Source organism: Maylandia zebra, linkage group LG3 (genome assembly GCF_041146795.1).
Source record: "Maylandia zebra isolate NMK-2024a linkage group LG3, Mzebra_GT3a, whole genome shotgun sequence".
Lineage (NCBI taxonomy): Eukaryota > Metazoa > Chordata > Actinopteri > Cichliformes > Cichlidae > Maylandia > Maylandia zebra.
In genome coordinates, this window is record NC_135169.1 from 55,612,720 (window position 1) to 55,636,615 (window position 23,896).

Consider the following 23,896-nt stretch of genomic DNA (forward strand, 5'->3'; position numbering starts at 1 on the left):
GCCGTGCTCACAAAGAAGTCATTCAACCTACAACACAGTCTTGGAGGCGGAGCCCAAAGAGCAGCTAGCAGTTACAGTATGAACTCTCTGTAAGCAGTCAGCTTGGTCCTGGGCACTGTTACTGAAATGAAAGCTGTGTCTCAGATGGATGTTAGTCCAACACATCAGACACGACCTCTGCAGCTCTCAGTTGATGTGCACATGAATGATTTGTGTTTCCTCTGCAGGTGAAGGTAGAAAGTGTGTGTGAGCTGATGTGAATTGAGCAGCATGGATCAGTGTGAGGACAGAGAGGAGGGAGTCCCTCCCTCTAAAAGCACTCTGTGTGGGGAACATGAGAGCCAGACCAAAGCTCAGAGGTGAGATGACCATCTCTAACTGTCCATGACTCTTCTCCATGTCACAGCTCAGCACTCACATCACTGCTCCATCATTATTCACACTCATACCTCTGTGTGTGTTGTTTTAAAGCCCAGAGCTGTGGGGCGTACCAGGCTCAGCTGGACATAACCCTGAAACTAATCCAGAGCCTGGACCTGAACCCAGCTGTGTTTCCTTAAAGAGCAACGAGTCGAAGGGTATTGTTGTAAACTTTAACAAAAGACTGTTATGTGACAAAGAGTAAGTACATTATTTTTATGAGATTGTTCATCATGTCTTTAATTTAATATTTCCAGTTTTTCCTTCCTGTCTCATGAAGCTGTGACATTTATTGTTTTTCTTTTAGGATCAATAAGAGGCCAGAATCTCCTGGACCTGAACCCAGCTGTGTTTCCTTAAAGAGCAACAGGTCGAAGGGTATTGATATAAACTTTAAAGGCTGTTCTTCTGCTGCTGAGAGGTAATGTGTGTCTAGATGTTGTTCCTGACTCTGTATTTTTGAATAAATCCTCATGTTTAATATCAGCTCAGCTCTTTTTCACACACATTTCTATGTTGGTATGTGAAGCGGTGTGTGTTGGAGTGTTTCCACAAACACAGCAGTCAGAGTGGAAAGAGTGGATGTTGTAGGAGGTGTTTGTGTAGTGAAGAGGCTGAGTGTCTGTAGGACTCCAGCTGCTCCAGCAGGTGTCTCCTTTGTGCTTTGCTTCAAACACAGTGTAGGGAGGAGCTTCCACTCAGGTGTTTCAGGTGTTGCTGGATGGAGGAGGACAAATAGTTTTTCCCTTCAGTGACACTTCAGCAGCTCAATGTTCTGGGAGATGTTTGTCTTTATGAAGGTTTATGGATTATTGTTCTTACTTTGGTTAAACTGAGCAACACATTTTCCATCTAACATTTAAAGTAAATTTCCAGGTGAATAAAAGATCTGCAGCTGCAGCCTCTGTGATGTTTCACAGTCTGAAAGTAACAAATTCAACCAGAGTTCAAACAAAGGCTTAATATACGTGTGTGTTTGATATAATGCCAACAAGTACAAATAGGTGTTCTTACAGGTCTTAATCACAGAGGTCTGATAAGTCTGGTGACTTTCACACTCAGCAGTTTTGCTGCCTTTTATTTTATATTGGCCTTTTTAAAGCCCTTCAAAGTCTCCCACATTCATACAGAGCTTTTAACACCAAACTCCTTTACAGTCCTTCTCCTCTCACACACGATCACACGACTGATTTGTCTGCAGCAGCTGTGTTACTGCTAGTATTTTATTATGTGTGTAATCTCCTCATATTGTTCCTGTGGTTTAGTTTGACTTCCTTCTGCAAACTCAGCTGCTCTGTTGCTGATACACGTCTCCATGAATATGATTGATCAGATGCTGCCAACACCATGTGTTTCATGTGAGCGCTCAGCTGAAACCCTGGGTTGACTTATCGAGTTAATAACAAGCTTCACGTGACTGTGAATGCTAAAGTGAATCCAGATAAAGGAAAGAGACCCTGCTAATGTTGGACTCACTTCTTAGTGTAGATCCCAGGAGGAAGTTCAACATAGCCATTCTTTGTGCTAGCTCGACCAAACCTGAGACCACAGTGCAGGATAATGATCATCATCTGTCTCTGTCAAGGACATTTAAAATCCACAAATAACAAACATAATTATATTTGATCATTAAAAATATGTTTTCACTTAAAAAAGCATGAGCACACTGGTGGATTACAGAAACATGAAAACTGGTTAACAGTAAAGTTAATTTAGGTGTAAACAAAGTGTCAAACATACTTAAGTAGAAGGACTGATGTTTGTGTTAACCCTCCCATGGGCTGTACAACATTATATAGGGAGACAAAAACAGAGATTATCGTAGCCATCGCTCTCTCGCATGGACGTGGCAGTCTTGCTGTCTGCTGCGAATCCTCCCTGTACCTCCGTGACCTCGTCTGGTATCTGCTCCCTCCTCTGTAAGAGACAGTAAAGGAAAACACGTCTCTGCCTAGTCTTGAAAATCTAATCTTATCATCCATTGTTCTTCTAGGGCCTCTTCTTCTTGTGGCCTCAGCTAACTGCTAATATTTAAATGGCTAACATTAACATGTGTGCCAGCCAGGTTCACATTTATGATGAACTATGATTAATTAACTGATGTTGAAACTGAAGCTTTACTGACCTCTGAAATTCCTCCTAAAGTGTTATTCAGTGTTGTGACAGTCAGCTGCTTCAGCTGCTGCTGGGATGGGCTGTGGCAAAGAGAACAGAGAAAATCAAAATCAGAGTTTTTCTCTGAATTAAAAGCAAGGAAACAACAATATATTCTACATGGTGAAACTGATGGTTTCTGGTGTTTGGGTCTGTTTTTCTGTATTTATGCAGATAAAGTGTAAACTCAGATGAATTATACCATCAAATGTTAAAGGAAAATATCAGGATGAGTGTCTGTGAGCTGAGAAGGACGTGAAGCGAGCAGTTTATCCCAGAGCTGAAGCTGCTCTGTGTGCAGAGATGAGCTCAGATTCGTGCTGTGATTGATCAACAGTCACAGAAATGTAGACTTGTAGTTATTACTGCAGTATGGTCACAGCAGATACTGATAAACATGTATTATGAGGATGGATGATCAAGTTTCTCACTCTCTCCTTTAAATCTCAGTTTTTTCTTCTTCACAGTTTATCTGTTAATTTATTAATGAATAACACTGAAAGAGTTTCTGTTATATTTCCCCTTGAACATCAGCTTATTAGGGCGGCATTAGGAAATAGCCCCCCTCCAAAGAATGAATCAATGAATGATGATAATAATAAAATGATTCAAAAGCAGAGCTCAGAGTGGTAGAATGGTCAAACATGGATCCACGGGTGGTTCAACTGCATTTGGTGACGTGACTAAAGCAAATCTTTCAAATAATCCCACCATCAACGGGATGTTGTCTCCTTTACTACGGTTACTTTACTTGGTCACCGTGTGAATTTCTTTGAAATGAACCAAATTCTTTTATTTGTTGGTTGTTGCATATTTAACCTCTACAGTCAGGAAAGGAGGAGATGAGGCCTCAACAATGTTGGGTTGTAGCTGTGCTTCAGGTTAGAGTGAGTGTCCATGGAATAAATGTAAGTCAGTGAACTGGAAACATGACTGTGTTCAAACTTTGTTTCCTTTTTATAATGAGTCTAATCAAAGGTGGACACAAGTATCTCCACTGTGACTTTTCTGTGTCACCATCAGAGCTTCTGCACAGTGTGGAGAAAGATCCAGAAGCAGAGCTGGACTGCAGACAGCCAGTCAGAGCAGCTGTGTACAAAGTAAGACTGAACATCTGTCTGCTGATGGACTCATTTCTGAAAACTGGACTTCTTGTGTTGTTCAGACATTGAAGAGTTTTCTTTCTCTTTAGTCTCGTTGTTTTTCTTTCTTTCAGCAGATGTTGGTCTGCAGGAGGTTTTAGATGAACATAAGATCAGTCTGAGGAGGAGATGTGAACGTGTGACTGAAGGAAGTGATGAAACAGGAAGTAGAACCCTCCTGAACAGGATCTACACTGAGCTCTACATCACAGAGGGACAGAGTGAAGAGGTTCATACCCAACATGAGGTGAGGCAGCTGGAGACAGCTTCCAAGATGGACGCCCTCCATGACGCTCCAATCAGGTGCCAGGACATCTTTAAAGCCTTACCTGACCAACAGAGACCCATCAGAGTGGTTCTGACCAACGGCGTGGCTGGTGTTGGAAAAACCTTCTCAGTGCAGAAGTTCACTCTGGACTGGGCAGAGGGCTTGGAGAACCAACATGTCAGTGTGGTGGTTCTGCTTTCATTCAGGGAGCTGAACCTGATCAGAGATGAGCAGTACAGTCTTCTGGAGCTGCTCCATGTTTTCCATCCAACATTACAGAAGGTCACAGCAGAGAAGCTGGCTGTCTCTCAGCTTTTGTTCATCTTTGACGGCCTGGATGAAAGCAGACTTTCATTGGATTTCACCAACAGGAAGCTGCTGTCTGATGTCACACAGAAGTCATCAGTCAGCCAGCTGCTGACAAACCTCATCCAGGGGAATCTGCTTCCCTCGGCTCTCGTCTGGATAACTTCCCGACCCGCAGCAGCCAATCAGATCCCTCCTACATGTGTTGACAGGCTAACAGAAGTACGAGGCTTCACTGACGCCCAGAAGGAGGAGTACTTCAGGAGGAGATTCAGTGATGAAGAGCTGTCCAGCAGAATCATCTCCCACATGAAGACATCCAGGAGCCTCCACATCATGTGTAGTATCCCAGTCTTCTGCTGGATCACTGCTACAGTTCTGGAGCACATGTTGACTACAGAGCAGAGAGGAGAGCTGCCCAAGACCCTGACTGACATGTACTCACACTTCCTGCTGGTTCAGACAAAGAGGAAGAAGAACAAGTACCATGAGGGACGTGAGACGAGTCCACAGGAGCTGACGGAGGCTGACAGGGAAGTTCTTCTGAAGCTGGGGAGGCTGGCGTTTGAACATCTGGAGAAAGGAAACATCATGTTCTACCAAGAAGACCTGGAGCAGTGTGGTCTGGATGTGACAGAGGCCTCGGTGTACTCAGGAGTTTGTACAGAGATCTTCAAAAGAGAGTGTGTGATCTTCCAGAAACCAGTCTACTGCTTTGTTCATCTGAGCATTCAGGAGTTTCTGGCTGCTGTCTACATGTTCCACTGTCACATCAACAGGAAGACAGAGGTGCTGAAGATGTTTCTAAAATCAGAATCTTTCACCAAGATGATTTTCAATCTTTTTGATAACAAAGATCTCCAATCACTTGATGTATTTCTGTGGAGAGCCATGGAGAAATCCCTCCAGAGTAAAAATGGCCACCTGGACCTGTTTGTTCGCTTCCTTCATGGCCTCTGTCTGGAGTCCAACCAGAGACTCTTAGTAGGTCTGCTGGGTCAGACAGAGATCAGTCCAGGAACCATCCAGAGAGTCATCAACAACCTGAAGGAGATGAACAGTTATGAAATCTCTCCTGACAGAAGCATCAACATCTTCCACTGTCTGATGGAGATGAACGACCTCTCATTATTTCAGGAGATCCAAGAGTTCCTGAAGTCAGAGAACAGATCAGAGAAGTTACTCTCTGAGATCCAGTGCTCAGCTCTGGCCTTCATGCTGCAGATGTCAGAGGAGGTTCTGGATGAGTTGGACCTGCAGAAGTACAACACATCAGTGCGGGGACGACTGAGACTGATTCCAGCTGTGAGGAACTGCAGAAAGGCTGGGTGAGTCCAGATGTGATCATTAACATCATTGATCAGTGTAGGTTAGTAGTTTAATGTTGAAAATAAAATCAGATTGTAACCACAAAGTGTTTGTGTCCGTACGCTGCAACCTTCCACACCATTCCTTTATTGTACAGACTCAGCAGCAGCTCCATGGATCCCAAATCCAAGAGTGGAGAACAGATTTGAAGTGTGTCACATCCATGCAGTCACAGCTGTTTCCACCATGTTTCCACTGATATTAATCCTGTTCAATGACACGTTTCATATCAGTGAATATGTTCTTTAGGACGTCCACTGACATGTTTAAGTGTCCTGCTGGAAATCACTCAAATCATCCATGAAATCCATGAAAAATCCTTTTAGTGTTTCTAACTTCAGCCTCTGTCCTCTCTCTCTCTCCATCCTCCTCACTGCTTCTTTCACTGATAATCACACAAACATCGTATTCAGCTACAAAATAACACAATAATATCATCTGATGATCATTATTATAAGAGCAGGATCCATATTTGATATCAGAGTAACACACTGCTTGGTTATGTGCAGTCATCATCAGTGACTGTGGGTCAAACAGAAGCTCTCTGATTGGTTGCTGACCTTGGTCACCTGTCCACTCTCACCTGTTTGTGTTTGCTCTCTCTTTGCTGTCTCCATCCTCTCTCTCCTTTCTCTCCCTCTCTGTCTTTGTACGTCACTCAGGTCCAATGGAAACAGTGACATTTACAAACCAATCAAAGACAAACTGATCCATGTCAGGTTATAACAATATTCAAAGTGAATACAGGCTGCTGCTGGACACAGACAGGTAACATCATTTTGACTTGCTGTCACCTGGATCTGGACTCATAAACACTGAAGCCCTGAACAGGAATACAAATCATTTTCTGCCAACTAGCGACACACCAGCAGATAATGGCTCAGAAAGCTCAAATGAGCCAATCATTTCTGTGTTTAGTTCCCCTGAAATCAGATCTGATATCAGCAGCTCTGAGTTCATTCATCATTATTGTCCAGTGATGAGATTTCTGCTCCGTTTGGTAACAGTCAGCAGGTTTTTCCTGCGTGTGGACGTGAACAGTCGTACCTGACAGCAGGTAGCAAACAGAGATCATCTTTCCAGCTGGAACTCTTCACTGAGCTGAACTCATTCAAAATGTTCTGGAGTCAAAACAGGAAACAGTCCAAATGTGTGTCTTCACTCTGACTCTGGATCAGATCTCAGTGACAGACTGTGGACATTATGGAAGCCTAAATGTGACACCATCTTCCTCCTTCATCTGCAGATTAAAGCCAAACAAAGATTCTCATTAAAAGTCTGCAGGTCTGAGAGAGACTCAATCGTTGTGTCATGTCAAACACAGTAAGAGGAGCTGAAGCACAGATGTGAAGAGCAGATTCATCAGATTATGACCTCACTCTGTTTTGTCTTCATATACATTCAGTCTGTGTTTATAATGCAGATTTTCTGCTTTTATAATAACACATTTGATATTTTCTATCATCACAGACTGACTCAGTGTCGACTCTCAGAGTCTCACTGTGAAGTTGTGGCCTCAGCTCTGAAGTCCAACCCCTCCCATCTGACAGAGCTGGACATGAGTAGAAATGATGGCCTCCAGGATTCAGCAGTGAAGCTTCTGTGTGCTGGACTGGAGAGTCCAAACTGTGGACTGGAGACTCTGAGGTGAGTTCACTGACTGCGGCTGTTGTTGTTTTTCTATATTTCAGGTCTTTGATGTTTGAAACTTTCTTCAGTTCCTAAATGTTCAGGATGTGTCTGAAGACAAATGTGAAGAAGTTTGAGTGCTTTCAGAAATGTTGTCTTTCCAAACGACTGAACAACAGTTTTTCCTTTTGGCTCCAAACAGAAGTGACAGACTTGAGCAGGGTTCATTTAAAGGCTGACAGAAGTGGAGTGGTGACGGGGAGATGTTTGACAGGACAGTGTTTCAGCCACCACAGGTTCATGTTGTGCTCCATCAGTCATCATCATCATCATCATCATCGTTTATTTGTATAGCACTTTAAGAACACACCAGGCAGACCAAAGTGCTGAACAACACAGATCAAAACAACAACCAAATTAAAAATACCATAAAATCATTACAAACAATAAAATAAATAAGAAGGTGTCAGTTTCCTACAGAGTTAAAAGCCAGGGAATAAAAATAGGTTTTCAATCTGGACTTAAAGACCTGCACTGATGACGCTTGTCTAATTTGGAGGGGAAGGTTATTCCAGAGCATCGGAGCCGCAATTGAAAAGGCACGGTCTCCTCTGCATTTCAGCCGCGACTTAGGGACCGACAGCAGCAGCTGCTCAGCTGAACGGAGCGAGCGAGGAGGAACATGTGACTTCAGCAAGTCAGTTAAGTACACAGGAGCCAGACCATTTAAAGATTTAAAAACCAATAAAAGGACCTTAAAACGAACCCTAAAATCAATGGGAAGCCAATGCAAGGAAGCCAGAACCGGAGTGATGTGATCGAATTTCCTACTACCGGTTAAAAATCGCGCCGCCGCGTTTTGCACTAACTGCAGGCGTGACAAGGTGCCCGACCCGACCCCTATTAAAAGGGAATTACAATAGTCCAGACGTGAGGTGATAAAAGCATGAATAAGAGTTTCCAAATTGGGTTTGGAAAGGAAAGGCTTAACCTTCGACAGGCGTCTGAGGTGATAAAAAGCTGATTTTACCACCCCACTTACATGACCTTCAAAAGTAAGCGCAGAATCAAGTTTAACACCAAGATTAGTGACTGAACTTTTCAGATGAGAGGTCAAATCACCAAAATCAACATCTGGAGAATCAGTAGAACGATGCGGGCCATATAAAATTGCTTCCGTTTTGCGACCATTAAAATTCAAAAAATTATTTGCCATCCATAATTTAATATCGCTAAGACAGTCAAGCAGTGATTGACATGGGGAGGTATCCAAATGACTAAAAGGTAAGTAAAGCTGACAGTCATCGGCATACAAATGAAATGACACTCCGTGTTTACGAAAAATTGCACCAAGGGGGAGTAAATACAGCGAGAAAAGTAATGGCCCAAGGATAGATCCCTGGGGCACACCCCAAAGCAGAGGGGCCACAGAGGAAGCGGCCAACCCCAGCTTGACACAAAAACTCCTTTCGGAAAGATATGATTTTATCCATGACAATGCCAGATCAGAAATTCCCACACAGTGATGTAAGCGGGAGATCAGCAGGTCGTGGTCCACTGTGTCAAATGCAGCTGTCATATCCAATAAGACAAGCACAGCATATTTACCACGATCAGTAGCAACAAGAATGTCATTCATAACTTTAACAAGAGCTGTCTCCGTACTGTGAAAGGGCTTAAAACCAGATTGGAAAATTTCAGACAATTGCGAGTCGCTCAAATAATCCAACAGTTGGGTATGTACAATCCTCTCCAAGATCTTGCTTAAAAAGGGAAGTTTGGAGATAGGTCTAAAATTTGACATAGTAGAACTATCAAGGCCAGGTTTCTTAAGTAAGGGGTGTATGACTGCATGTTTAAACCCACTAGGAACTTGACCGGTTAACAGACTAGTATTGATAATTTTCAGGATATAAGGTCCAAGGATGGGAAATACTTTTTGGAGAAAGCGGGGAGTAACAACATCATTTGGGGAGCCACAGGGCTTAGCATGTAGCACCAACTCCTCTAAGTCACGCAGAGAAATCGGTGCAAAAGCAGGGAATAAGCTTGAGCAAGGAGAATGCATGGCCGGATCAACAATAGGTGGAATCAGAGGCCTCAGGCTAGCAATTTTGTCCACAAAAAAGGTGATAAACTTATTGCACATAGCCTCAGAGGACGGCAAAAGGTTGTAACCCTCCAAGTTAAGTACAGAATTAATCGTATTGTATAAAACACGAGGGTTATGAGAGTTGGCCGAAATAAGTTGAGAAAAGTAGGAGTGTTTATCGGCCTTAACTGCCCTCTGATAAGTTTTCCAACTAATCTTTAGGGCTTCCAGGGAGACATGCAATCTGTCTTTTTTCCACTGTCTTTCACATTTCCTACATTGTCTTCTAATAGCTCGGGTATGATCTGTTAACCAAGGACTAGTCTTTGATTTACATTTTCTTACTCTCAAAGGGGCAACAACATCAAGCACAGATTTACAAGCAAAATCAAAATACAAAAGTAGGTCATCTGCAGTGGGCAACTCAGGGGCATAAGACATTAATTTGTCAAACAGTATAGAAAACCGTTCGGCAGAATCAGAGCCAAAGGCACGATAACATCGAGCAGGTGCAGTCTGATTTGCAAAAGCGTTAGAAGGAGCAATATCAAATAAGATAGGCATATGATCAGAAAATACTGCATCTTCAACCCGTACATTGCAAACAGATAAACCATGAGATAAAACTAAGTCCAGTGTGTGACCACGTTCTTGAGTGGCACCACTAACAAATTGGACAAAATTAAAAGAGTTCACTAAGTCCAGAAAGTCCTTGGCCAGGGGCTTCCCCGGACAGCAAACGTGAATATTAAAATCACCAAGCAGGAGGATCTGGTCATATCGTGATGCACAATCTGCAAGAAACTCGGAGAACTCTGATAAGAACACCTTGTTATATTTCGGCGGGCGATAAACAATCGCACATAACAACGAAGGCGAGTGGCCCAGTTTACATAAACAGAGTTCAAAGCTGGTGTAGCGAGACGAAGGGAAAAGCTGCTTCAAATCCAAGTGAGCCTTAAAAACAACAGCAAGCCCTCCTCCGCGACCAGAAGCTCTCGGAACATTAAAAAAGGTACAGTCAGCGGGTACTAGTTCAATGAAAGCGCTTAACTCACCGGGAGATATCCAGGTTTCAGTCAAGAAGAGTAAATCCAGAACACGAGAGAGAAAAAAATCCTTCAATATGAAGGTCTTGTTGACCACCGACCTGGTATTTATTAGACCCAGCCTGAGAGGGACTGGGTCCAAAACTTCCGAGGTATTAGCAACCAGATCCACCGGTCGAAGATTTTTCTTGTCAACTCCGCGCCAGCGCATATGCCGTAGAGGAGAGAGTTTTGCTGGACCATTTTCGAAAGACCCAACAATAGGAACAAGCCAGGAGTCCACCGGATCCAAGGCACGCAATGGCACCAATAGTTGCGGACAAAAGCGGCGGATGCAGCGGAGCTCATGGGGAAAATGAGCAATCCAGGATTTCAGCTTCACAAGACGACCTCCACGGTTACCCCGTCTCCTACGTCGCTTCCGCAGATCCGGTGACGGTGGTAGGGAACGCCAGTACGGTGGTATTGGTGACGGTGGTAGGGAACGCCAGTACGGTGGTATTGGTTCCAGATAGGGAGGAAAAAAGCCTTGGTTGTCATATTCAGGCCGGTCAGACATCCGGATGGATAAACCTATTTCCAATAATGTCTGGCGATCATAGGAAAAAGTACAACACACATGTAACACAAAGTTAACTAAAAACAATAAAACAAAACAAATAAAGGAGAGCGATAGACGGCGTGCCGAACACACAGGCGCCATCTTGAATTTATCACTATTTCCACCAGAGTAGAAGCCTTCCACCTCAGTCAGTGAAGACGAAGTCAGTGCTGATGAGGCTGTAGAGTGTGTGAGGGATGTGAATGAGGATGATGAAGATCTGATGATAGCAGATAAAAACAGGCTGCAGAGACTTTGAGCCATACAGGGCACACAGTGTGTGTACAGAACAGCTGAAATCATTATGGAGGCCTCACTGGAATATGGAAGCATCACAGTACAGCTTCAGTGAAGCTTTAAAGTCTCTGATATGAGATGAGAAATGAAGCAGCCAGAGCTTTTTCATGAGTGGATATCCACTGTGACTGTGAGCTGCTGCTACAGCCTCCAGATTAGCCAGCAGCTCATCCTGCTCAACATGGACCTGTGGTCAGAGTGTGTGCTGGATAATCCGGCCCAGGATGAGGCCAAACTGACATGGGATGAAATGTCTGTCACATAATTGAGCTTAGTGTAGTTTCATTTCTGCACAATTTAAAAACAACCAAAACTTTGTTCTGTCTTTTCTATGTTATACTGTAGACTTTCTTTGATACTGTGTCCAAAAGGAGCAGCTTTTACTTTGAAGGGGAGCCGTCCCTGTTTCCTCTTCAGGTTGGATGATGGAAGCAAATTAGTAGCTGTGTCCCAAAACGTCGGCTGCATCCTCCAGAGGCTGCATTTGAAGGCCGATTACGTCACAGCCAGGCGATGAAGGCTGTCCGTATTTGTCGACTCCTTCAAATGTGCCCGACAAATGCGTCCTTCATTTCCCCGAATTTGAAGGATTCGTCGGGTGTGTCCTTCGTGGCCCACCATATCCCAGAATTCATAGCGCGGCCCAGCCAAATTTCAGCTGCCAACAATGGCGGCAGCTACTAAGTTTTCAAATTACTCTTATTAATCTTTCTGGGTCACAAAATAAACTTTTAACATATTTTCAGGCGAGAAAGTATCTGTGTAAACTTCAAATATCTGCTTGGTTTATCAAGACATCGCATATTTGCAAAAGTGTGCCGACGTTTTCGGAGACGTCTGTTACCCACCCGCTCGCTAGCAAGCCGGGGGGTTCAATGGTCACTCCAGCCGGCGAGAGCAGCGGACGCCCGGCTTCATCGTTTTCAGACCCCGCTCTTTCGCTACTCAGGTGAAACACGATATATAAGTCACTCAGATAACTTACAAATGTAATTGTTTGCCTTTTTTCTGTGTTTTATTTGTTCCGGAGTAAATTGGTTTGGCTGAGATCAAAGTTCCTCCGGGATTTTCACACAGCTGAATAAATGTTAAACAGGAAACTGATTAAACAGAAGTGTGAGACGGTCGAGAATTTACGCCAGTGTCCTGTTATATTTTAGATAGCAAGGAGCAGACGGCCGAGTTTATTAAACTCCACCGACACAGCGGTGACGCAAATCTGAAGGCTAGACCGTCCCATTTCACAGCCTCGCACTTCCAGCCTTTTCGATCTTTGAAGGACCCGGCCCACGTAGACCGCGAATACCGGGTCCTCCGAAGGATGCAGCCGACGTTTTGGGACACAGCTAGTATGCGATGTTCTTTCAGTGTTGCACTTTGTAGTGCTGAGCACTGGTCTCACAGCCAGCTGCACATAGAGACCAGTGTTGTTAGTCCAGGTCAGAAGATGACTTGTTGGAATGAAAATGAGCTTGTAGTTTGTCTGCTTTAATAATGTGACTGGAAAAAGGTGTTGGACTTCAAATATGTCCATTTCTTTCACACTTCACCTTTAAAAGTGAAGCCTTGTGGTTCCTGGAAGGAAAAACACGACTTTTTCAAGTCTTTGTCCTGTTTTTATGAGAAATGTACGACTTTAATGTGAAACATTCAGAGTTTTTTCTCTTGTTGTGTTTGTTTGAAGCTGCTTCCTGTTGGCTTCAGCTGTTTGGAGTTTCCATTTTCTAAACTTCTACATTCTGAACCTTCTTCAGCTCTGAACAGATGATGAAACACGGAATGATTTCAAGCTCACACTTTGTCTAATAAACTTACATCTTTCATTCTTTATACAGATTGATGGACTGTGGTTTGTCAGAGATCAGCTGTGATTATCTGGCAGCAGCACTGAAGTCCAACCCCTCCCATCTGAGACAGCTGGAGCTGAGCCTGAACAACAAGCTGCAGGATTCAGGAGTGAAGCATCTGTGTGGTTTCCTGGAGAGTCCAGGATGTGGACTTGAAACTCTGGGGTCAGTCAGCATGTTTTAGTTGTGCTGAGATGAATATGATGTGAAAGTTGTGCTGACACTAAACTGCAGACATCAGGCTGATATTATACTGATCCACACTGAGGATCTTCATGGTAAAGTCTGTTTTCTTCTTCTCTGGTTTAGTCCATTGACTGCAGCAGAACAATGTTCACATTTCAAACAGTGAGACTCAACATATGGCCCGCGGCCCACACGCGGCCTGCCCAGCTTTCCTGATTCAGAGAGACGGGACCCTGATTAACTGTGTAGTGTTCTTCCTCACAGTTCTAAGTATCAGACACAACAATGAATAATCCACAGCTGACTGTCTTTAGCAGGTCAAAGGTCACGGCACACAGCAGACAGTGGGAAATATTATAACTCTGATCATTTATCAGCACATATCCATATGTATAAAAACAAAGCTGACACTGTGAGACTTGATCAGAGGTGTGATCATCACAGCAGAGGCCTTTGTGTCAAAGTCACTGAGGATCAAACAGAAACACATGAAGCAGATTTTCCTGTTCTGGCTTTTTATAGCAGATAACCTTCAAAATATTCTGCAGTCCATCAAAAACTGAAGCAAACCATGAATCAACATGTGAACATGAGCTGATGCTGCTGAAGTGAAGCAAAGTTACAGAGGTTTGATTACAGACACAGCTGAGAGTTTGTAATCTGTCATCATTTTAAAAGGTTTACATTTCTTCAGTATATCCACATTTGCAGCTGCTACCTCAACCTCCACTTGTCCAACACAACTGCTGTCCACTGCCTCCATGACATTGTGATTTTGCTGTTGGTCTTCTGTCAGATCTTCATCAATCACTTCTGCACGGGGCACACCTTCAGACTCTGCAGCTGCATAACGAAAGCCTGTAAGATAAAATTAGACATAAGGTAAATGTACACCAATATTCCAATGACAGGTGTGTGATTCATCTGGAAGTTATGTGCGGATTAGTGTACAGTGATAGCAATTTAGTATGTTTTTAGAGGGGGGGGGGTTGTTTACCTCCGATGGGTGCTCTTTTTCGCTTCCGTTGCGTACGCCTTAAGTGCCGGTCCGAGTCTGATACAGGTATGTCGTCATGCCCCATGTGCAGTGTTGGTGCCCAGTCTGGATTTGTTACATCCATTTCATATGCTGGTTTGCCTGCAATAATGCCAAATCATAAGCTACTCAGTCGACATGATGTGGTTCTGCAGCATCACACATTAGCATGTTTTATCTCATTATCTATGACCTCAGCACGTTGAAAATAACACTAAAAGCCTTTCAAGAGTGATATGAATTAATTTAGAACTCACCGGAAAGAAAATGCCGTGAGCAAACCAACAAAAAGCTGGGGATTGCAGAGAACTCGATATCCGCTCGTCTCACCGCTGCAATCCAAGCCTGACGTCTTTGTTTAGTAATATCGGATACATGGGATCCCTCACGTTGCCTCCAGGATGGAAAACGATGAAAAGAGAGCCCGTTATCCAGCTTCTTGCCTTCACGATCGTGTGATCTAACGTTGCAACCGACAACACAACACGTACGATCCATAGCTGAAATGGTATCCTTTGGCTGGCCTACTGTCATGGCGGAAGGGGGCATGGCCCATCTCCCGTGACATCACGCTCCAAAGCCCTATAGGTGGGAAAATGTACCATGTCGACCAATCAAAAATGATATGGAAACATGACATTTGGTTGTTTAGCAAAAGGGGGAAGTTTTAGGAGTGACCGGCAAGAGAGAGCGAGTGAGCGAAAGAGAGAGAGAGTTTTGATATGTGAGAGATTTGTGACGTTTACCGTGTTTGGTCTCAAGTTAGTTTGTTGTCTTGTGTATTTAGTGTGTAGCTGTTGTTTTGTTTTGTGTGTCAGTTCTACTAGTGATCGTCACAGTTGCTGCCTTAAAGCCAACAAAGGCAGATTGCAGTGTAAACGCTGAGTGACACACCTGCTGTCAGACCTGCAGGTTTATCCCTGTGCTGTTCTCATATGTGTTAGAGTGACACAAACTATTGTTTGACACCTGATTGTTCTGTAAATAGTTTGAAATGATTATATGAAAAACGTCTGAGCCTTGGCTGCATTTTTTGGTAAATAGTACCATATAACTTTGTTGTTTGCAAAACGTGTGCGTATTTTTAAAAGTGTACAATCTCTATTTGCGTTTCAAGTTATGAAGATGATTCGTTAAACATGTGTGTGGTTTTTACAGTCAAAATATCACTTTCTACGTGTATTTTAAATTTTGTCTGAATTTAGATAAATTGTGCTGATACAGTTGGTCAAAATGAGAAAATAACAGATTGGCAAGATAAACTGTTTTTAAAGGTAAAATATAGAGGCCACATCAAAAGTAGTCAAGAAGGGTTAAAGGCTAAAAGCAAAGTTGTCACCAAGTACTGTTTATATTTGTGTGTATTGCTGCAGCTTTTTTGAGTATTAATTTGGTGCCTTTGTGTGAAATAATGGTATTGTGAGTGATCCATATAGTCACAAAGAATAGCCACTTGTTTCTGTGCTACCAAAGTTCCCCGGCTTTCATTCAAAATGTGTTTATCGTCAGCACCTGCACATTAAACTACTTAAACATTATAAATGTCTTCAAGCTCACACTGAGGCCTGTGGGGTACTATCAGCCACTGAGACAGTACACACATTTATATGTGTTTGTATATGAATATTTCATACTTTAAGACTGCCTGTTTATTTAAGGGAGATGAACAAAATACATTGGAATTGTACAAAATAATATCATGGATGATAAATTAAATAGATTTTAAGTAGATGCTTGTGCATTCTTAAAGTCTTATATGTTGAACTGAACTATGTGATCTGTTCAAAGCCTTAATCTTAATTTGAAGTGAAATGTGCATTTTGAGTTTATACACTATGTATATAAGGCGACCGTTTCCTTTTGCAGTATTTTTGTGTGGTGTACTTTTCTATGTCTTAACAAAAGGGGAACAAAGGTGTTTAAGTTCACCTAGGATGATGTGTTTTAATTTTCACATGGTCTTGCTTGAATTTGACCCTGACAAAGGCGTATGAACTCTGTCAGCTGTTTGGAGTTTCCATTTTCTAAACTTCTACATTCTGAACCTTCTTCAGCTCTGAACAGATGATGAAACACTGAATGATTTCAAGCTCACACTTTGTCTAATAAACTTACATCTTTCATTCTTTATACAGATTGAGGGACTGTGGTTTGTCAAAGATCAGCTGTGATTATCTGGCAGCAGCACTGAAGTCCAACCCCTCCCATCTGAGACAGCTGGAGCTGAGCCTGAACAACAAGCTGCAGGATTCAGGAGTGAAGCATCTGTGTGGTTTCCTGGAGAGTCCAGGATGTGGACTTGAAACTCTGGGGTCAGTCAGCATGTTTTAGTTGTGCTGAGATGAATATGATGTGAAAGTTGTGCTGACACTAAACTGCAGACATCAGGCTGATATTATACTGATCCACACTGAGGATCTTCATGGTAAAGTCTGTTTTCTTCTTCTCTGGTTTAGTCCATTGACTGCAGCAGAACAATGTTCACATTTCAAACAGTGAGACTCAACGTATGGCCCGCGGCCCACACGCGGCCTGCCCACCTTTCCTGATTCAGAGAGAGGGGACCCTGATTAACTGTGTAGTGTTCTTCCTCACAGTTCTAAGTATCAGACACAACAATGAATAATCCACAGCTGACTGTCTTTAGCAGGTCAAAGGTCACGGCACACAGCAGACAGTGGGAAATATTATAACTCTGATCATTTATCAGCACATATCCATATGTATAAAAACAAAGCTGACACTGTGAGACTTGATCAGAGGTGTGATCATCACAGCAGAGGCCTTTGTGTCAAAGTCACTGAGGATCAAACAGAAACACATGAAGCAGATTTTCCTGTTCTGGCTTTTTATAGCAGATAACCTTCAAAATATTCTGCAGTCCATCAAAAACTGAAGCAAACCATGAATCAACATGTGAACATGAGCTGATGCTGCTGAAGTGAAGCAAAGTTACAGAGGTTTGATTACAGACACAGCTGAGAGTTTGTAATCTGTCATCATTTTAAAAGGTTTACATTTCTTCAGTATATCCACATTTGCAGCTGGTACCTCAACCTCCACTTGTCCAACACAACTGCTGTCCACTGCCTCCATGACATTGTGATTTTGCTGTTGGTCTTGTTGAAAACAAGCAGTTCTTTGAATCTTTGGGCTGAAGGAAGGACAATACTCGGTGTATAAATGCTCAATCAACAATCATTTATTTCCATACAATTCAACAGTCAGAGCATTACAACGTCCGGACGGGAGAGATGCTACCAGAGGGTCAGGCACATGTCTCAAAATGGTGACGGGTTGCTCAGCTTTTTATAGTCTCTAGTGGCCCCCAGCTAGTCGTAAAAGCCAAAACATCACATTTTTTCTCTGTTATAGCGCCTAAGTTATGACCTCGGCAGTTGTTTCTCTGCTTTCTGTAAGGTGGGGGTGTGGAATGTGGTCTGTCTATCTCCCCTGTCTTTAGACACAGAGTCTCCTGCTTACAACCTTCTCTTCATGATTCAACAATTAAGCATGTCAAGAAAACAGTGTAACACATTCCCAGCAGATCAAGGATGCACCTTTATCTAATGAACTAATATGTGAATATGTTCTGTTAACTCAAAAGTATAATGAGAACTAAACTACATACAGCTCACACACTCTATTTTAAAGGGTATAATATGATCTACAGCAGTATTCTAATTCAACTACTTTGATTACATATATAAGGTAACATATAATAACAGAATAATATCACAATACCCTCTTTTGATCTCTCATTAAAGAGATCACTAATAACAAGCACTTCAGCGTTGCAAGGTCCAGGTTTTCTTGATCCTGAGGCCCTCTGTCCCCCTTTAACGGGTGGACCATATGGGGGATGACCTCTGTGTTCACGCAGTTCAGATGCAAGCAACGTTAGATTTACAACCATAACAGCAGTTACAGATGACACTCCCATCACTCCCCATTTTCCCACAGCTTTATTTTGGTGCTCCAGTTTTCCACTCCCATTTTAATGCCCCCTTATACCTTTCAAATGTACTTAGACTAGAACCTCTGTCTAAGGAGCTTTTAACCTTTATTTTTATTGCTGCAGCTACCAGTGTCTTCCAGTTGGGTGATTCTCAGCTTCTTTCTTCGTCCTCCGGGGTTAGACCACCCTTTAGTCATTGCACAGTTCTGGGGATTATTGCGATTTCAAACAAGGATCTGTGTGTTTTGGGGTCACCGCCGTGTCCCCCTTTTTGCCAAGAGCCTCTCGAACCTCGTTGGTCTGGTGTTCCTGGTTTTCGCCAACCCCTTCATGGTTATTGCTGTGTTTGTGGGATCCATCTTCTCCAGGAGCCCAAACGTCATGACACTTGACCCCAGTTGCTGTCTCGGCAGTCCCTACATCTGTCCCTGCTGTGAAGGGTCCTCACATCTCCGGGTCCCCGTCTGGTGTCTGTTCCTTTCTCTGCAAGAGACAGAAAACCAAAACACCTCTCTCCCTAGCCTTGATAATCTAATATTGTTATCCATTGTTGTTCTAATGATTCAAATTTGGTTTAAAATATTATGTTCAGGACCTATTCTAATCATAATCTATGTGTGTGTAAAAGAAATCAAAAATTAGTGAACCCTTTCTAAGTCTAACACATTATAAGCTTAAGTTTTACCATAGCTAATTTATTAAACACAAAAATAAACTCATAGAAATTTTCATATCACCATTGTTTGATGTTCGGACTCAACTTCCCCCTTTTTGACACACTCCCATGTGTCAATTCATTGGAGCGTTGCTCCAGCCTTGTCATCCCTGAGGATCTTCGATCCCGAAAATGTCCCTTCTCCTCATGTAATAAAGTCCGTCATCCTTCCATGCCCTGGTAACTGGTCCATCAGAGCTGTAATATTTTGAAATGTACATACAACAAGCCAAACCACACCTTGGTCACACCAACCCTTTTCTGCCCCGAAGATGTCCAATGCCATCCTAGTATGGACTGTCAAAAGTGGCTTTAACGCTGACTATCCTGACAATCCATTTTATAACGTTTCCTGGTCAGATTTGCCAATCTCTGCACCAGGGTTGTAATAGTTTTGCAATTTTCATCAGTTTATATTAGTTTTTACCAATTCTTTGCTAGTTTAGTGTAGTTTTTATTTTCTGAAAATCCTTAGTTTCAATTTAGTTTTATTTGTGTTTTGCAAAAATTAAGGGTAACAAAATCCCAGTTCCATCATATCAGTCATGCTCTTCTGGTTATCCTTGGGTGTTGAGACTAATAACTATTAACTCTTGCCGCACCGAGTGGTCCTAATTTTGGTTCAAGTGAATTGATAACCTTTTGAAGGCGATTGTTTCACACCTTTATTTAGATGTCCCAGTCCTGTTGTCTCGGGATACATCACGCTGCCTTATCTGGGGTTAGCTGTTTTCTGGGGATGCGGGTTGAGTGGGTGAGCTCTTCAAGGAGGGGGAGTGTGCTCCCCCTGATGAGGTCTTCTAGGTAAGCTAGGTTAACCTTCTTGTGTGGGCTTTTCAAGTGCACTTTAAGGTTAGTGGGACTTTTAGTTTTATAAATGTCCCTCATGACCCCCTGATGACCCAGTATTTCATTTTTGCACACTGTAGTACACATTTTAGTTTTTGCTTGTAGCTCGCATACTCTACTTGCCACTCCTCTAATTCCTGATGTTTCTTAGAGAGGGCAACAGTACCTTTAAAATTATATCACATGTGTGGGGGTGTGGCCTTGCCAATTGTTTTGCCCACCTTTTCAAAATGGCTGGCGTGCCCACAAGCATATTTCATGGAAAAAGAAAGGTAAGCTTGATATTTACATTTAAAATGTTTTGTTAAACTCAGATTTTTATTTTATTCTTTTTTGCAAGTACCCCTCCTCGGTGGCGAGAAACTGTTGGTGTGGTCAAGTGGGTGCTCTGGAAACAAACGCTCAGGACAGAACAGTTATCAGTCATGTACTTCCTACAAATTTTGCATATGTTTTATTCCATATTGATCCTCTGAGTGTAATGGTACATTTTAATTTGAATTTATCCAAACTAAACACAATATTTTCTTTATTTACTTTGCTCTTGTTCTTTTTCAGTACCACATCCTATCAAATGTCCCTGTCGATTATATTCTACATTTAATAACTTACTATTTCAAGTGAGAACCTAAATCACGTGGACCAATGTTTATTATTGCATATCTCTATTCTGAATGTGGCCAGTCATTCATAGGTATTGTTCAATTTTGGCGATTTTCCTCTATAAAATTTAATTGACTTTTTTACAGTGGCCTGCTGTGGTTAATAATAACATATTCCAGTCATGAGTGGTATCAAAAGTCTTCTCCACTGTAGCATTTGGCATTCCCAATAATATAACATGATACCTTAATCAAAACACAGTTAATATAGCACAGTTTTCTTGATGCAAACAGTGTGAAGCTAGAGTCTCCTCCTCCAGTCTCTCTTATCCTCCTGCTCCTGAAAAAACAAAACAAAACAAAGCGAAGCATCCACCCTTCTCTTGTCGGCTGGGTGACTTGTTTATTGGCATTTACTAATCCTAAAGTGGGTGCAGTCATTGTCTCAGTATCAAGTCAGTCAAAACTTTTAGTTGTCAGTCCATCACAGTCCATTCACATGCATACCTCCCTACACATTCATACCAGATGTTGCTGATAATGGAGTCTCCCGCGCAACCTATTCGAGCCTCCATCACCAGCAAGATGACGTCATCATTTTAAAGGAAAACAATTCCTTGTTGTTTTTTGGGCCGGATTGACTCGGTGCAATCCTTTTAGACTCAGAACGTCTCAGTGTTCCCTATAAGTGAATTTCTCCCAAGCCAATTACAATCATGGAGAAGCACACTTTGTAACTGTTTACAGTAATAATATTTTATAGCGCTTTAAATTTCAATCTTTCAGGCCTGGTTTAAAGAGCTGATTGTTAAATCATGAACTCACAAAATATCAACATATCACCACCGGTGGATCACACCTCTCAGATGTTTTTTCTCCAGTGCACTGTAACAAAAACGAAAACAGACATAACCAACAAAATACTACTAAAATAACACAAACTAGGGCCCGTTGCAGACATGTCCAAGCATAAAACTATCCCTCTCTCGCTTACGAGAAAGAACACAAGCCAAAGCTCACTGATAAAATCAAGCTAGCGCTAAACAAAACCAAACAATCAACCAGAAATTCACAGGAACATTTTGCTTCCTGCCGGGACAATATTGTGTGGGAATGAGAACCTCAGGTGCCGTAACACCTTTTGTTCCTCCTTGAATTAAAACTCAATCACAGAAAATGCCGTACTCCAACCTAACCTTACACTATTAATTCATCATTTTCACTCTGTGCCACTGTTCCTCATCAGGGCTGTGTGAAGCACAGCAAAGAATTCAGTCAAGGCCTTGAGCCATAAACAGACATCACGCACAGACATTGTTTTCATAACCAAACTTTTTTAGACCTTATTCCTAAAATCTACATAAATGCCTTCTAGGTGACATATAACACATTCTAAGTAATCAATGGCTCCTCATAAAAATTATGCATTGGGATGTTTGTGTGCAGCATTTTGCATATCAGCATAAGCAAAGCATTCTTCATTGCATCAGCGTGTATGTGTGTGTGCGTGTGGATCACTCTTCATTGCACAAGCGTGTGCATGTGTATGTGTGTGCATCACTTCTCAGTGAATCAACATTCCCGTGTGTGTGTGTGTGTGTGTGTGTGTGTGTGTGTGTGTGTGTGTGTCATTTCTCACTCACTCAACGAGTGCACGTGTTCATGTGTGTATTTCACTTTATTCTGAATCTGTGTGTTTGGAGACGTGTGTGTGTGTGTGTGTGTGTGTGTGTGTGTTTCTCTTCATTCTGAGTCAGTGCATGTAGATGTGTGTGTTTGTGTGGGTGTTTGTGTTCATCACTTTCCTGTTCTGGTGTTCTGGGTAAACCACGGCCTGAAGCGTGCCCTGGGGTCCTGCCCCCCTCCTTTTTCAGTTTGTTTGCGACCATTGCTGCTGCTGCTGCTCAAAATTCAGTCCATCCTGGTTCTGACCCCAATTGGGGCAGTCCTTTCTCCAGTGTCGATGTTCACCGCAGGTGAAACCTGCATCTTCTTCTGTGTTTTTGTCCATTCTGAGGTGCCTTCTGTCCTCAGTTACTCCTCTTGTCTCGGTCACGCCCTTTTTCGCCACCCGATCATCCGTGTTGGTCCATCACTGTCCTGCACAGTGTGAATGCAAAGTTATCAAGGTCAGCATTCTTTCGCTCGGCCTTACTTTTCATTCGGGCTTGGCGGGCGTCTCGTCACAGCTCTGTCAGCTGACGCAGTCTGGGAATTTTCCCCCGTGTAGTGAAACGGGCCTTAGGTTTAGTGCTCTCCGTCTCAGCTGCATGAGATCACATTCCTGCAGGTCTGTTAACATTCTCAGGTCGTTGTTGTGGGTCCAGCTGTTGCAGCATTTGGTCAGTGTCACGTATGGGGGAGAGCAGGAGTCCAGTCAGCCTCGGCTTTCAGGGCCGGCAAAGCAGCCTGTAATTAAATATGTATAGAAAAAACAAAAACAAAACAAAACAAAAACAAACAAAAAACAAAAACAAACGAACAGGAAAATGTTGTTGTGTTGGCTGTGTTATTCAGAGGGGAGGCAACGGGGCCAGGCCCTGTGTCAGCCTTCTCTCCCCCTTTTTTTTTGTTTTTTGTCTCCCGATATAATCAACTCCTAACCCACCAAGTTGACAGGACAACACCGGTATATGTTAAAATTCTTAAGATCATGTTTAAAAGCCCAAAAAAGGAACTTTCTTTCATTCAGTAATCACTTTTATTAATCAATCAACAGAAAACATGTCACAATTTGAATCTTTTAACCACTAAATTTGTTGTGTCTTGCCTGGTTGGTTAGACCAGTGTTCCTTTTTTTTTTGTTAAATTGTTGTCCTGCAACCCAGAGGGTTTCTTTGTCAGTAATGTATAGACTTCATCATTTAAGTATGTTAATTTTTCTTTAACCTTGCTGGAAAATCTTCACGTGTTCATGAGTGTAAGCTGTTTCTTCATTGCGTGTATGTGCATTTGTATAAAAGCAGGTTAATTTTATCTTTTCTCAAACTAGGCGTTACCTTAAAAGGAGCCTTTCTCTCAGATTTCTCTGCTTGTGTGTGTTTTTGTTTCACCTTTTTGTTGTGATGCTCCGGACGCCTTCCCAACCTCCACAAGTCCGTTGGCCCCAATTTTATGTGTTAAAACTTCTCTTAATTTCTCCTCTAATTCTCTCCTCGCTGCTGTCTGTTTCACAGCTGCTGATTCGTGCTGGGTGTGGTTCCCATTACCTATAATTTTGCTTCGGCCGCTGTGCTTGTGGGGGCAGTTGGTCCAGGTCCGCAGCTTCCTGTATTAACACACTAAGAGATTTATTTTAATTTCATTTTCATCACTTTTAAACCGATAAGCAGGCAACACGCCTACCTTGACAGCGTAAACTGTACGCCAGTCTCCCA

At 42.6% G+C, this 23,896-nt stretch overlaps 1 protein-coding gene across 1 annotated transcript in view; it reads left to right on the forward strand.

The window, feature by feature from the left end:
* LOC143416813 (NACHT, LRR and PYD domains-containing protein 12-like) overlaps nucleotides 1–23,896 on the forward strand; it is a 379,525-nt gene that overhangs the window by 191,646 nt on the left and 163,983 nt on the right. The window contains exons 7-9 of the mRNA XM_076882434.1: nucleotides 7,129–7,305; nucleotides 13,162–13,338; nucleotides 16,531–16,707. Of these exons, the coding sequence (XP_076738549.1) occupies nucleotides 7,129–7,305; nucleotides 13,162–13,338; nucleotides 16,531–16,707 (531 nt within the window). The remainder of the gene's footprint in view (nucleotides 1–7,128; nucleotides 7,306–13,161; nucleotides 13,339–16,530; nucleotides 16,708–23,896) is intronic.